The sequence below is a fragment of the Plasmodium gallinaceum genome, assembly GCF_900005855.1.
Source record: "Plasmodium gallinaceum strain 8A genome assembly, contig: PGAL8A_v1_76, whole genome shotgun sequence".
NCBI lineage: Eukaryota > Apicomplexa > Aconoidasida > Haemosporida > Plasmodiidae > Plasmodium > Plasmodium gallinaceum.
The window spans coordinates 370,097-386,308 of NW_021628238.1; the positions used below are offsets into that span (position 1 = coordinate 370,097).

Below are 16,212 nucleotides of genomic sequence, written 5' to 3' on the forward strand. Positions count from 1 at the left end.
TAATTATTTATTTTTTTTTTTTTTTTACATTTTTGTCTTAGTTGATTTATGCTTATGCTTGCACTATTATAAGTGTTAAAATTTGTTTTTATTTGTATTTTTCTTTCATTTTTTTTATTTTTGTTTTTATTTTTATTTTTATTTTTGTTTTTGTTTTTATTTTTATTTTTATTTTTGTTTTTATTTTTGTTTTTATTTTTGTTTTTGTTTTTGTTTTTGTTTTTGTCTATGTCAATATTTATTTCCTTTTTCATTTTGATTTGTTTTTTTTTTTCTTTCTTTTTTTTTTCTTTTTTTTTTTACTCTATTTTGTTTAATTTTTTTTTATAATGCTAAATACTCCTAATTGGAGATCTGAATGGGATAAAGAACTACGCCTCATTCCTCAAGTTGAATCAGTAACAAGTTTAGATTTACAATTAACAGAAAATATATTTATCATATGGCAGGTTAGACAAAGAAATTAATTTAACCCTTTTTATATTTTTATACTTTGTTGTTTTTATTTTCATAGCTTCATTAATTTTAGATGAAATATTACTTTATTGATATTAATCATTTTATTTTATTTTATTTTATTTTTTCTTTTTTTTTTTTTTTTTTTGTATATAACAATTTACAAAATTGGTGCTCTTAGTTTTTAAAACTTTATCAATCATGTAGCCCACAAATAAGGAGTATTTTAGATTTCTTAGCAGGTAATCTAAAAAAAAAAAAATTAATAAAAATAATAATTTTAAACGAGAAGAATAAACAGTAAACTATTTTTTCAAAATGAAGTAAATTAGAATAAAAATATTATAGTAAAAATTAAATAAATGTATTAATTAAAATAAAATTTTAACGACAAATTTAAGGAAAAAAACCTGAATCATTGCAATGGGGAGCACATATTGATGATATAATGTCTAGAGGGATAAATAAAGGAAATCAATTATTTAATGCATTAGTTTCTCATGGAAAAAAAATTCAATTAAGATATTCAAAAAAAAAATTAAGTGATACTCTACAATATTATCACATAAAAAATTATATAATTTTAGAAAAAATAAATACGGGATCAGTTGGCCAAGTTCATTTGGCCTTAGATAAAATAACAGGTTCATAAATTATATATACTTATAAAACATTTATATATATATATATATATAATTAACTATTTAAATACAATTATTACATTATTTATTAATATATGCAAATTTTAATAAAACATAGGTATTTTTGTTGCTGCAAAAGCTATTGATAAATCAACAGCACAAGGAGATTTAGGTCTATTTCAAAAATTAAAAGAAGAAATCAAAGTATCCTGTAAAATGAATCATCCATGTGTTGTTAAAACAATAAATATATTAGAAACAAAAGATAAAATTATTCAAATAATGGAGTATTGTGATGGTGGTGATTTAATATCATACGTTAGAAATGTAATATACAAAAAAAAAAAAAAAAAAAATATATATATAATTTTATTTCTATATATCTGTTGTTATATTTATTATATGATTGTTTTATCTTAACATATACATAGATTTATGAAATTATATATATATAATAATATATTTATTTAATTTTTTTTTTTTTTTTTTTTTAATATGTTGAATATATTTTATAGAAATTGCATTTAGATGAATCTAGTGCACAATATTTTTTTAAAAAAATTGTTGAAGGATTAAAATATATACACCAAAATAATATAGCTCATAGAGATTTAAAACCTGAAAATATATTTTTATGTAAAAAACAATTAACTCAAAAAGAAAAAACATTAATTAGAATAGGAAAATTACCATCCTGTTCAGAATATGATTTAAAAATTGGAGATTTCGGTGCATGTTGTTTTAATGAAAAAAATAAATTACATTATGATATTGTTGGAACTTTGAGCTATGCTGCACCAGAAGTTCTGGGTTGTAATAATATAAATGGATATGATGGAAAAAAAGCAGATATATGGAGTTTAGGTATAATTTTATATGCCATGTTTTTTGGTTTACTACCTTTTGATAACGAAGATAAAGAAATTAAAGAAGCTTATAATGAAATTATAAAGAATAAAATTATTTATCCCAAAAATAGAGTTAATAAATTTTCTACAAATGCTAAAAATTTATTATCAGGAATGCTTAATATCAATCCAATGAACCGTTTATCACTTGATGAAATTATTAATCATGAATGGCTATCTGACACTGCTAAAAATAAACTAGAGATATCTTACATAAATAAAAAAATCAACTTTCCTTTATCATCAACTGTTGCTTGTCCTATATATAGTAATAAAAATATTTTAGATTATAATATCTATAAAAAATTAGCTTTAATGAATAACAACAATAATATTAATAATAACATTAAAATCAATAATAAAAAAATTAATAATAGTAATAATAATTACCATATTAATAATAACTATAATAATAATAATAAGGATAACAATAACAAGGAGAATAACAGTAATAATAATAAGAATGATAATGATAATAAGAAAGGTTATCTTTGTGAATATTCATCTATTTTAAATAAAAATAATGATTTATATATTTACGACAAAAAAGAACTGTTACATAATAATTTAAAACATTGTAATGTGGATAAGGTAAACAAAGAAAATAAAAAATTTTCAGACATTATATTTACATATAAGAAAAATATCACTGAAATAGATAATAAAACAAAACAAAAAAATTTTAACTATAATTCTTTAAATAGTAAAATAGAACTTACAAATACAGAGAAAAATAATATCTACGAAGAAAATAATTATTTAGAAAAATTAACAATGGAAAATAAGTATGCAGATGACAAATATAAATTATTTGAGAAATTTAACAGTCCTAAATATCCAAACGATGACAATTATATTTACGATGTATACTTTAATAGAAATAATTTTTATATTGATAAAAATAATAAATTGAATAGAAATGATAAAATTTTAATAAATAATAATACTTACGAAAATATCTATTTCTTAAAAAATTATGATGTTAATTTACCCAATGATTATAAAGATATAATTTTAAAAAATTATAATAACTATCATCATCTAATTAATACATATAAAGACAATAATGCATATAAAATTAAGTATTTACATAATACAAATTACTCTAATAATACTACCAATAATAGTATATCTTCAGAAAATATTATTTCATTAAATAGTAGTAGCATATATAATTTAAACGAAAAAAATATTTCGCAAAATGATATTTCTTCCAACATTCATCCAGATTATAATAAAATTCACTACAAATATTATTATTATGATAAAAATAATATGTATATTGAATATTTACTCAATAGAAATAATTTTTCTAATAATATATATTCTCATGTTTTACCAGAAAAGCAAGTAGCTTCATTTGATAATGATAATTTGAGATATTTTAAAAATGATACTTATAGAAGAGGAATTTCTGATTACATGAATTCTAATAATTTTAATTATAAAGTATGCCCACATATGAAAAATGAGAATTCTCTTTTAAAAAATTATGAAAAACAAATTAAAATTAGTTGCTTTAATAATGAACATTATAAGAACACTTTAATAAACTCAAATAAATTCGTAAAAGAAACAAATGGAAAACAAGATGAAAAAATAAATAAAAAAAATAGCTTAAAACTTGGTAAAAATGAACAAAACAATTTGAACAATGGCAGCATTTTAATTGGAAAAGAAAATGCAGATAGGAAAATAAATAAACAATTAAAATATACTGATGAAAAAAATGATATAAATGAAAATAAACATGCTAATGTTAATTCTAGCTTCTCAGATAAATCGAATTTTTATGGAAATTCTAAATTAAACTCATCAGTTGACAAGAACGACATACCAATAAAAATAGATTCTACCAATTTAAAAAAAAAAGACACATATATTATTAAAAAGGATGCAAATCATGAAGAATGTAACAAAAATTTTTATAATTCAAAACATTCAACAAAAATTGTAAACATTGAAGAAATTATATTTAATAAAATAAATAATTCTCAAATAAAAAACGATAAAATTAAAGATGATATAAGAAAAGAAAATAAGTTAAATCATGAATTTTTTAATGAAAACAATAGTATTAACAAAAAAAATATTGAAGTTGAACCCTCAAAAATAGAAAAAAGCGAATATATGCATGAAATACTTGAGAGTGAAACGTATATCAATGAAGAAACAGAAAAGATAAATTTTACAGATAATAATCAATATAACAAAATTCATTCGAACAATAAAATTAAAAATAGTAATATAACAAATATAAGTAATGATAAATTTAATAATGATAAATTTAGTAATGATAAATTTAATAATGATAAATTTAATAATGATAAATTTAGTAATGATAAATTTAGTAATGATAAATTTAGTAATGATGTTTTACTTTCTATAAGAAAAAAGGATTCAATAAATAATAATCAAAAAGTCACTAACACAATAAACTGTGAAGATAAAATTAAAAGTGCATCAAATAGTAAAGATTCATATAAAAGTAATAATAAAATTCTAAAAGAAAATGATTACTTTAAATTCAATGAAAAAATAAATAATGAAATAAATCTGACTTCTATTAAAAAAGAAGAAAGATATCATGAAAAGTGTCCAGTTCTTAATACAGATAACAGTAATAATAATGAAGAAAAAAAAAAAAAAAAAAAAAAAAAAAAAAATGAAATACTTGAAAGTATTAATGACATAAATTCAATAAAATATAATTATACAGATAATGATAAAAGTGATGATGATAAAGATTATAATGGTCATAATGACAATAATAATGATAAAAATAAAAATATATGTGTCGAAAATTCTTCTAGAGAAAATAAAAGTTATAAATACACTGAACATTATTATAATTGTAAAAATGAAAATTATAAGCATAATGGTAATTATAATAATCTTACTGAAAATCTTAAATGTGAAAAGGATATATTAGAAGAAAAAAAAAGTACTTTAAATATGTGCCACCAAAATGTTTTAGATGAAACATGTGTAGGTAGAACAAAAAATTTTATAGAGAATGGATCTCCAAATGAAAAAGGAAGTAATACTAAAGAAAATAATTCTGAAGGATCAAAAACAAAAAAAGGAAATAATATTTTTGTAAGGAAAGAAATTAATAAAAAAAAAAATGAATTTAATAATTATAATGTTAAAAATGTATCACTTGTAAAAGTTACAAATGAAAATAATTTAAGTAGTTATGAAAAAGACAATTTATTAAAAAATGATATCTATGAAAAGTTAAAAACGGATGTGTTTGGTTCCCTTAATGAAAAAAAGGATATTTTAAAATTCGATTTAAATAGTGAAAAAAACATTAATATAGAAAATATTGATGATAAAGATAAATTTTTAAAACTAAAAAAACTCTACTATTCAAATAAAAATGAGTATAATTTACATCCATCTAATTTCAATAATTATATGAAAAAATATTATATAAATTTTGATAAAGTATTTTCTTATAACAAAAAGACAAAATATTCAAGTAAACTGAATTATTTTAAAGGTGATAACTTAAACTATAAAATAAAAGCAAAACAGAAAAAATGTGAAAAAAATATGGAGATAAATGAAAAAAAAGAATGTTGTGATATAAGTTCTTGCAGTTTTAAAAATGATATAATTAACTTTAATCGTTCCGCTGATTTTTTTTATATATATGAAAATAATGAAAATGATTTATTAAGCAACCTAAAACATAATTCAATAGATGAAATAATAATTCATGATAAATTTAATGAAAACATATCATTTAATAAATACATAAATGATGATGAATCTATTTATTTTTCTTCCAATAAAATTGATTATAAAAATATTTCTGCTCACAAGAATAATTGTAAAAATATGAATTATTCAAACCGTGATTATTATTATTGTGGTATTTTTTATGATGATTACAAAGATAGTTGTATTATAGATAACAATAATACTTATAAAAATGATGACATTAATACTATGAAAAGCAATAATAATTATATTAGTATTAATAGTGATTGCGAAAATTGTATTTTAAGTACCATTAGTAATAACAAAAATAAAATAAGAAATTACAAACATAAAAATGATGGAATTTTATCTAAAGTTAAATCGAAAAATTTACTTAAAAACTTGAGAGTAGATAAAAATTATTTTAAGTTATCAAAAAAAAAGAAAAGTAGTAGTGTTATTTTTAATAATTACAATAAATTGTATGAAAATAAAAGCGTTAATGAAAAACTAAAGGTAAAGAAGAAAAATTATGATAATTCTCAAGTTAAAAGTAATAAATTAAAAATTCAAGAAAGTCAAAATATAACTAATAATGAAACTTCTAATAAAGAGGAACAAGAAAATATATTAAATAATTCATGTAATAAATTTAATAGTAATTTTAATTTAGAATGTAAATATTCTTTTGAAGGAAATTACAATTTAGTGAATTATGAAAAGCATTTAAGAAATATTAAAGATGGAAAAATATACAATAATATATTATTAAAAATCCCATCATTTGATAAAAATAGATGTAAATTAAGTGGAAAAAATAATAATGAATTTAATAGTTCACCATGTGGCAATAAATATACGAAATTGAATGAAAAAAAAGTAGAAGATAACAGTTTTCCTAAATATGCGCTTAAAGATGATAACTTTAGAAGTTTAAGTGTATGTGTGATTAATTTAAAATCAAAAAATGATTTCGTAGATGTTTATAACAAAGAAAATAATAAAATAATTCATGATATAAACAAGGAAAAAAATATTTATATTAATAAAAATGAAACGAATAATAGGAATGGTAATCATTTGAATATTTCTACTAATGTTGATAACTATTCAAATGAAGAAAAAATTAATGATTGTAATAAAAATCAATTAGAAAAGTTAATGAGATTTGAAGAACATTTAGATCAATATTTTAAAAAATATAATATAAGTAAAAATATCTACTTGAATAAATATTATTTATTTAATCAAAAGAAAGATGGAAACTTCATTATAAATTATAATGAAGAAAACAAGTTAAATACAAGTAATTCGGGAATATTTTCAAATACTTTTTCATATATAAGGACATCATTTAGCTTAATTAATTACTCCAATATAAAAAATTTTAATTGTTCATTTAAAAATGATAACATTAATAATATCATTAAAGAAAGAAATATAAATGAAGAAATTTATAACAAAGGAAAACATAATTTAAATTTTGCGTTTGAAAAATATAACCAAAGAAATGCATCATATAGTAATAACAAAATAAAAAGGGATAATTTTGAAAATTTAAAACATACAAAAATATACGATTATTTATTCATTAATAATATACATAATAAAAAGAACATTTTAGAAGATGATTTATCACAAATTCAACTTACACAATCTAAAAAAGATAATAATACAGGAATTACTGATAACAAAGAAAACATTCATAGTAATAATGATAATGAAACATATAACAAAGATAATAATAGCAACATTAATGATAATAATCATTCTAATTATCATGATTTTCCTAAAAAATTAGATGAAAATATTGAAAAAAAATCATTTTATTTTAAATATAATGAAGAATTTGAAAAGGAAAAGGAAAAGGAAAAAGAAAAAGAAAAGGAAAATGTTCGTTCTATTTCTTCTAAAATTTATACATTTTCTTATCCAAATAAAAACGCGGTTGAGTTAAAAATAAATAAAATTTTACCAAACGTTTGCAAAGTAGGAGAAGACGTAAAAAATAAAAATATATATCTAAAAGACACAAACACAAATAACTCTTATGAGAAAAGTGACTTTCTTTCAAATACGAATTTTATAAATAATGATTCTCATAATGAGAATAGGAAACATAATTCTAATGATAAAATTTGTTACAATAATTCTGCTAATAAATGCATAAAGAATGTTATAAATAATAATTATGTTAAAAAAAAAAATGATGATTATTTAGAAAGTTCTTTTTTTAATGAAAAAATAGAAACGGATAATAATCTTTTAACAAAAAAGTTTACATCATTAATTAAAAAAAAAGAATTTATAAATATTGATAAAAACAATTTTATAAATAAAGAATGTAAAAATGACAAATTAAATATTGATAATAATATAAACAATAAAAAAATATGTTCTGATAAAACTCAATTTTCTTCAAAAAAAAATAAAGAATTTTATGTAACTTCTAATATGGTTGTATTAGATAAAAATTGTCAAAAAAACGATCAAGGGAAATTAGAGAAAAATGAAGATTTAAGAAATTTCCAAAATGAAAATCTTTGTAGTAATAATAAAGATAACCTTTTGCAAGAAATGAACAAATTTATTAATGAAAAAAGAAATAAGAGCCCACATAATAGCGTGATGAGTAAAAGAACAAATAATGATAGTATTTCACAAAATTTATTATTAAAAGATAAAGGAAATGTAATTTTAAAGGTTCAACACAAATTATGTAGTAGTAATCCTATATACTCTAAATTTAAAAATGTTAATTTAATTGAAAATAATAATCTAAAAAAAACAAATTTTAGTAATAACTATAATAATGCACAAAAATGTGTAAATTTAACAGAAAAAAATGAGTTAATTGATCCTAATGGAAATAAAGAAAATTGTTATTACATAATGAGCACAAACTATGATAGTAAAATAAGTGATAATAATAAAATAAATAAAAAGCATGTGAACATTAAAATTATAAATGAAAAACATAACAGCGATATAATAGAATATGCAAATAAAATGAATACATTAAATGAATTGAAATTTGATAGACAATTTGAACAGTTAAATAAAAACAAAATAACTACATTAAAAGAGAAAATAATGGATAATAAAAAGGAATATATAGTATCAAATAATTTTAATAATATAAAAAATAATTATATTTTTGTAAATAATAATAATGATTATATCAAAAAAAATAGTAATTATAATAATAAAAATGTTAACGAATTAGATAAAAAAAAGAATACTGATTCATTAAGTATATATAGTAATGAAAATACTAACAAAAATGCCATATCAAATATTTTTTTAATGAAAAGTACTGTAGGAGAAAAATTAAATAGTAATGAATATAATCAAAAAAATTTAAAATTATCTTATGATATTGATTTTCCTGAAAATTTTGATTATCTTAATAATCTTATGCTATGTTCATTTCCTCATAATAATTATCAATTTTTAACAAACAACATCTTACAAAGAAAAATAAGTAACTTTCGTAAATTAAATTTAAAAAGTTTTATGGGTAATAATAATTATTTAACTAAGAAAATAACAGAAAATAATAAAAGTAATAAAATAAAAGATAATTTAAAAGATTACTTAAAATTAAACAAAAGTTCAATTCAAATTTTTTCAAAGCCATATATAAATAATAGTAAACATAAACAAAATTTAAAAAATTCTAACATTTCAATTGATGAAATAAATTTTTCACAACCTAAATTAAGATGGATAAATATATTTAGTAGAAATGCGAATAAATGTGAATTAAAGAATAAATATAATAAATAATTTATCTCATTTTAAAATGAATTATAAAATTTATTTGTACATTAAATAATTCAATAAATAGAAAAAAAAAAAAAAAAAAAATAGACATTTACATTTTAATTTGCAGAATTTTAATTTTAATTATTTAAAAATTTAAACTATTGTATTGTTTTTTGAAAATGTTTTTATCTAAATTATAACTTAAAAATAAGATTAAAATTTGTTCCCCTTTTTTTACATTTTTTCTGTACATTTATAACACATTTTATTAAGAGAACAATATATTTCTATATGTATATAAATTTTATTTTTAGTATTTAGTCTATTTTTTTTTTTTTTTTATAATTATTTTTTTTTTTTTCTTTTTTTATGTTTATTCTTTTATCCCTTTTTATTGTTTTTATATTTTTCTCTATCACTTAAAAATTATTTTTTTAAATGATTACAAAAATTTTTGTATTTTATTAAAAGAATAAATTATATATAATCATTTATTTAAAATTTAACGAGAAGAGTATAAAGATTTCTTAAATAACATTCTTATTTTAATAATTATTTTAATAAAATAATTTTTTGTAAACTCTCATTACTTATAAATTATTGTTTAAAAAAATTATATAACTTAAACCGTTTAAAACAATTAATAAATTATGCTTCTGTGATAAACAAAAAAAATAATGTTTCCTATTTTTGTCTATTTTTTTTTTTTATATATTTCTTTTAAGTATCCTTTTTAACTTAAAATAATACAAATTTATTTGTTAAAAGTTATATTGCTAATTTATGTGTAAAAAATAAAAATAAATAAATGAACAAAAAATATTTTTATTGTCTTAAATAAATTAGGTATATTTTTTTATAAATATTTCATACCGTAAAATAATTTCATTTTTTTTTTTTTTTTTTTTTTTCAAATTAATAATTGTTTATATATAGTCGGCAATATTGATATATGGAATTATAATTTGTTGAATATAATATATCAGAATGTAAAAAAAGAGAGAAAAAAGAAAAAAAAGTTTTAATATACTTCTTTTTCATTTTTATGTATTTAGTATTAATAATTTTTTTTTTTTTTATATACTATATTTATTATTTCATTTTATTTTATTTTTATTATTATTTATTTATTTTTTTTTTTTTTTTATTTTATATAATTTTAACTTCTTTAAATAGATTAGCTTTTAATTTCAACTCTAACATTATTTTATTAATTTCTCTTTTGTGTATGTTCAATTTAAATTATATTTCTGATTTTTTTTTTTTTTTTTTTTTTTTTTTATTTAGTTTATTTTTCTTTATTTGATTAAATTCTCTTTATCTTTCATCTTTTCTCATTTTATTTGTAATATATTAAATTTTTTTTTTTTTTTTGATGATCCTATTTTTGATAACTTCATTTTACCACTTGTTCCCTTTTTATGGTTTTAAATAAAGTTAAAAAAAGAAAAAAAAAAAAATAGATAAGAGAAATGAAATTAAATGAGGAATTATTAAAACAATAACTAAAATTATTTTATAAAAATAAAAGGGATTTTATATTACAATAAAAATAATATGCTTATTATAACTTCAAAATTTTAGAAAATTTATATAATTTTCATTAACAAAATATATATATATATATATTTATATTCTTTTCTTTTGCTTTTTTATTTTATTTTAGAATATTTAAAAAATAATTTAATTTTTTTCAAAAATATTAATATATTATATCATTTCCTTTATGAGGAAAATTTATTAATGTCAAAAGAGACATCATTCTGATTAGAAATATTTACACATTTTCGTCATTTTTTTAATATAGTATTAAAAAGAATTTTTTAAATTTTGTTTTTTTTTTTTGAAAGTTTTTCTCTTTTAAAATTTTTTTTTTTTGAAAAAGATATAAGAGTTGATGGGAGATAATAACGGGACTAATTCAAATAATAATTCCGTAATTTCAATTGGAAATATTAGAGGATTTGGTGGAGGAGATTATGGGTCATTTAGGATGTCTAATGAATTTTTAGGATGGAAAAATAAGAAAACAAATAATGTTTATCAATATAAATTTAGTGATATTAGTGAAGGAGAGTGGATAAAAACAAGTTATAATAATAATAGGTTACATTTAAAGTTAATAGAATCAAAAGATAATTTGATAGTTTATTTTGATGGTTTTCCTGATAGAAATATAAATGAAATAACACAACATTTTCAGAAATATTTTAATATAAGATTAAGTAATCGTAAAATAACAACAAAGGGATGGAATTGGGGAGAATTTAAATTTGAAAATTCTAATTTGTTATTTGATATAGATAAAAAATATGCATTCAATATTCCTACAAATAATATAAATCAATTAAATGTTCAAATTAAAACAGATATAGCTATGGAATTGAAAAATGAAGAAAATCAAACCAATGAAGATTCTTTAGCAGAAATACGTTTTTATTATCCTCATGAAAATGATGAAAATCAAACTTTTCAAAATTTAAAAAATGATTTATTAGAAAAAGTTAATATTGGTGATTCTAAAAGTGAAAGTATTGCATCTTTAACAAATATACCTCTATTAGTCCCAAGAGGTAGATATGAAATAGAAATGTATATAAGAACATTTAAATTACATGGAAAGTCTTATGATTTTACAATTCAATATACTAATATAAATAAAATGATATTAGTTCCTAAAAGTAATTCTAATCAATATGTGTTAATTTTTAGTTTGAATAACAAAATGAAACAAGGGCAAACTGAATATCCTTTTATATTAATCCAGTTAAACAATGATGATGATATGGATATAAATATAAATGCAAATGAAGAAATTATTAAAAAATATAAACTAGAAAAAACTATATCAGGAAAACCATATGATGTAGTCACAAGACTTTTTACTTCCTTAGTTAAAAAAAGTGTAATTATACCTGGAGATTTTAGAACAGCTAAAAATCAATATGGAATTACTTGTAGTTATAGAGCAGCTAGTGGACAACTATACCCATTAAATAAATACTTTCTTTTTATTATTAAGCCAGTTATTTTAATTTCTTTTGAAGATATTGTTACTTTAAGCTTTCAAAGAACAGGAAATATAAATCAACACCGTTTTTTTTCTCTGATTATTAAACACAAAAGAGGAATTAGTTATGAATATACTAATATTGATAAAAATGAGTATGTTCCATTACTCAATTTTTTAAAAAGTAAAAATCTTAATATTCAAGATGATGCAAATAATACCGAAAATAAACAAGATTTTCGTGATGAATTATCAGAATCAGATGAAGAAGAATATGTTGAAGATGAAGATGAAGAGGATTATGTTGCAGAAGAGGAAGAAGAGGAAGAAGAAGAAGAAGAAGAAGAAGAAGAAGAGGAAGAGGAAGAAGAAGAGGAAGATGATGAAAATAAATGATTTAATTATATATATATATGAAGTAAAGCAAATTTTTTCCAACACAATACATATTCAATTTGACCTATATATCAATTTTTTTTAAAATAATTAAAAAATTTTTAAAAATATTATTATTGTTTTATACTATTTTTTCTTTTAAATTTCTAGAATATTATAAAAATTATAAACATATAAATAAAAATATTATAAAAAGTATTTCTATTTTTCTTATACATATTATTGATTTTATATTATTATTTAAAACTATATGTTTTAATTTCTTGTCAAAAAAAAAAAAAAAAAAAAAAATAAATTAAATAGAACATATTGCTTATGAAAATACGGAATAAAAAAGTTAAATAATATACTAAAAATTTGATTGTAGACATAATAATACAAAAAAAAAAAAAAAAGTTATCTAATATAGAATGCAAGTACTATCTAATTTATATAATTTTATACAAATTTGAGCAAATTTTAAAACCTATAAATAAAAAAATACGAAATATATAACATTTCAACTCACGTATAAAATTAAAAATTTTTTACTTTTATTTTTCCTAATTTTATACATATTATATTATATCCTATGAACATTTTCAAATTTTTAAAAATTTTTAGTTTTTTCATTTTCCTTTTTATTATCATCTTCTATCTTTTTTGTTTTAGAGTAATTTTCTGCTTCTCTATAAAATAGATAAATATAAGAATAAATAAATAGGTGTGTAAAACAAATAAGTAAATAAATAAACAAATAAATAAACAAATAAATAAACAAATAAATAAACAAATAAATAAACAAATAAATAAACAAATAAATATATATGTATATATATAGTAAATAATTTATTTTGAATATTTAATGATATTTTATTTCATTAATAATTTCCTCATTTATTTAATATGTTGATTATATAAATTTATTATTTCACGTTGTTATTAATATATCTTTATTATGTAGACATAATGTTATTATTATTGTGTTTTAATAGATAAAAATTACTTTATGAAACTCATAATTCTATTTACAAAAATATTATTTCCAATGTTTTGTTTTACAAATGCTTGCTCATTTGTGAAAGATTCATTTTTTTGTAATTCGATGAAAATTAAAAAAAATTTTGTTATTTCAAATGACTATATAGAAAAGAAAAAAAAATGAGAATAATAATAATAAATAATATTTATAATTATTAAAGATAAGTATTTTAATAGATATATATATATATATATTATTTGATCATAAATATTCTACATATTCTACATATTCTACATATTTACATATATATATATATATATATATATCTTTATATATATTTAGGTATCCCTTTAAAATTATATTACATTTCTAAAACAACACAAAAGATTTATAATGCACTTAAGTCTAATAAAACATTTGTTTTTTAAAGAATTATTTATTTCAATCATACTAAATAATTTACTTTTTAGAATATCCATATTCTTATTACTTTTATACGTAGAATATATGTTTTTACTTATATTTATATATTCTTTTGATAATATTAAGTCATTTATTTGCAATTTTTCTAATATTAACAAAATGATATTATTAAAATAAATGTATGAAATGTTAATTTTTTTTGGTATTTCTATTTGATATGCTAATATCCAATATAAGCGAAAATATCTTTTCGCCAAAGAAATACCTACTAAACTTTCTAATATTTTTATTATATTATATTGATAAAAATCATTTTTTGATTTACTTTTTTTTCCTTTTTTTTTACCTTTTCTTTTTTTTTTATTTTTAAATAAAAAGGATTTATTTTGATTGTTATCATTAGTTTCTAAAACATTTTCTCTTTTTATAAAATATTTATATAGGCGAAAGTTGGTTTTAATGTATTTTAGTACTCTTTTTATACTTATTTTTCTTTTTTTCTGTAATTTACTTATGTTTATATCTCTTCTTTCATATATATTTAATATATATCTCCACATATTTTTTATATTTTCTATTTGTCTTTTAACTGATATTTTATGAAGATTCGTAAGTTTTACCAAATCATTAATATATTTTGTTATATTATTAATATTTTTATACTTAATAATTTCTTTTTCTAAATTAATATCAATATTATAATATCTTTTTATTAGTTTTAAAATTTTATTTTTACTGATAGGAATATAAAAATGGGAAAATCGTAAATCTAAATTCATTAAGTGATAAGATAATATGTTAAATATATAAAACTGTTGTTTTATATATAAGCATAAAAAGTATTGAAAAAAAATATTATTAGTGCTGTAGTCATTTCCCTTGTTTTCTGTGTTAAAAAAATTAACTATTCTACTTTTTACTAAAAAAACGTTATCTTTAGCTTTTTCTATGTATAATCTATCTTTTTCATTATTTTTAGCTTCGTTTTTTATTTTATTAAATAATTCTCCATTGTTATTATTTTCTTCATTTGTTTCCTTTATTAAATGAGAATAAAAAGTATTTTGAAGTAATTGTAACACTTCTTTTTCTGCGAAAAGGAAAAAAAAACAAAAAGAAACAAAATTTTGTTAATAAATCTATGGAAATTAAACATCACTATGTTATATGAATTTCTCATACGAATAAAAAAAAAAAAAAAAATAAACTACAAAATTTGATTCTATAGGATATTCACTATTTTTTTTTTTTTCACTTTATATTTTTAATATATTCAAAAATTATTTTGTTACATTGAATTATATTACATTTTCATGATATACATATTTATATATATATATTCTCCCTATTTAGTAATTTTTTCTTTATATTCTTCTTTCTTTTTTTCTTTCTTTTTTTCTTTCTTTTTTTCTTTCTTTTTTTCTTTCTTTTTTTCTTTCTTTTTTTCTTTCTTTATTTCTTTCTTTTTTTCTTTTTTTTTTTTTTTTTTGTTATATTTTATATATACTATAAAGAATAATATTTTTATAGGAACTAATCATAAAATTATTTCACTACCATTGTATCCTTTTAACCATAAGTCAAATATCCCGAAATTTATTTCTGTAATATTAGGAGAAAATAATGGGATTTCAAAATCTGTAATATCCATCTTTTTTTTTTTTTTTCTTTTTAAATTTGTTTTAATTACACACCAAAATTTTTAATTTGTTATTTTATCATTTTATTTTTGCATTATTTTAATATTTCTACATTAACTCATAGTTAATGAGACATATTTTTTGTAAAATTATCATATTTTTTTTTTTTTTTAAATTAAAAATTTGTTAATGATATAGTTAATAAAAATTTTTTAAAAATGTAATAAAAATAAATTTTGTTTAAAACAGAAGAATTAAACACAAAAAACATGCAAAAATTTTATTCTTTAAGAAAAAA

At 17.7% G+C, this 16,212-nt stretch overlaps 3 protein-coding genes across 3 annotated transcripts; 2 read left to right on the forward strand and 1 right to left on the reverse strand.

Annotated features, from left to right (window-relative positions):
• Positions 1-329: 329 nt before the first annotated feature.
• PGAL8A_00200500 (serine/threonine protein kinase, putative) lies at positions 330-9,505 on the forward strand (the record flags this gene model as incomplete). Its single annotated transcript, XM_028670696.1, has 5 exons — positions 330-449; positions 638-698; positions 858-1,100; positions 1,216-1,424; positions 1,613-9,505. The coding sequence occupies 5 exons, from the start codon at positions 330-332 to the stop codon at positions 9,503-9,505; spliced, it is 8,526 nt and encodes a 2,841-aa protein (XP_028527423.1).
• A 1,876-nt stretch (positions 9,506-11,381) lies between these two features.
• On the forward strand, positions 11,382-12,890 carry PGAL8A_00200600 (FACT complex subunit SSRP1, putative; the record flags this gene model as incomplete). The annotated part of the gene is made up of 1 exon (XM_028670697.1): positions 11,382-12,890. The coding sequence occupies one exon, from the start codon at positions 11,382-11,384 to the stop codon at positions 12,888-12,890; it is 1,509 nt and encodes a 502-aa protein (XP_028527424.1).
• A 589-nt stretch (positions 12,891-13,479) lies between these two features.
• Positions 13,480-15,925, reverse strand: PGAL8A_00200700 (conserved Plasmodium protein, unknown function; the record flags this gene model as incomplete). Its single annotated transcript, XM_028670698.1, has 4 exons — positions 13,480-13,558; positions 13,876-14,009; positions 14,217-15,364; positions 15,832-15,925. 4 exons carry the CDS (start codon positions 15,923-15,925, stop codon positions 13,480-13,482), a joined length of 1,455 nt encoding a protein of 484 aa, XP_028527425.1.
• Between the last annotated feature and the right edge of the window lie 287 nt (positions 15,926-16,212).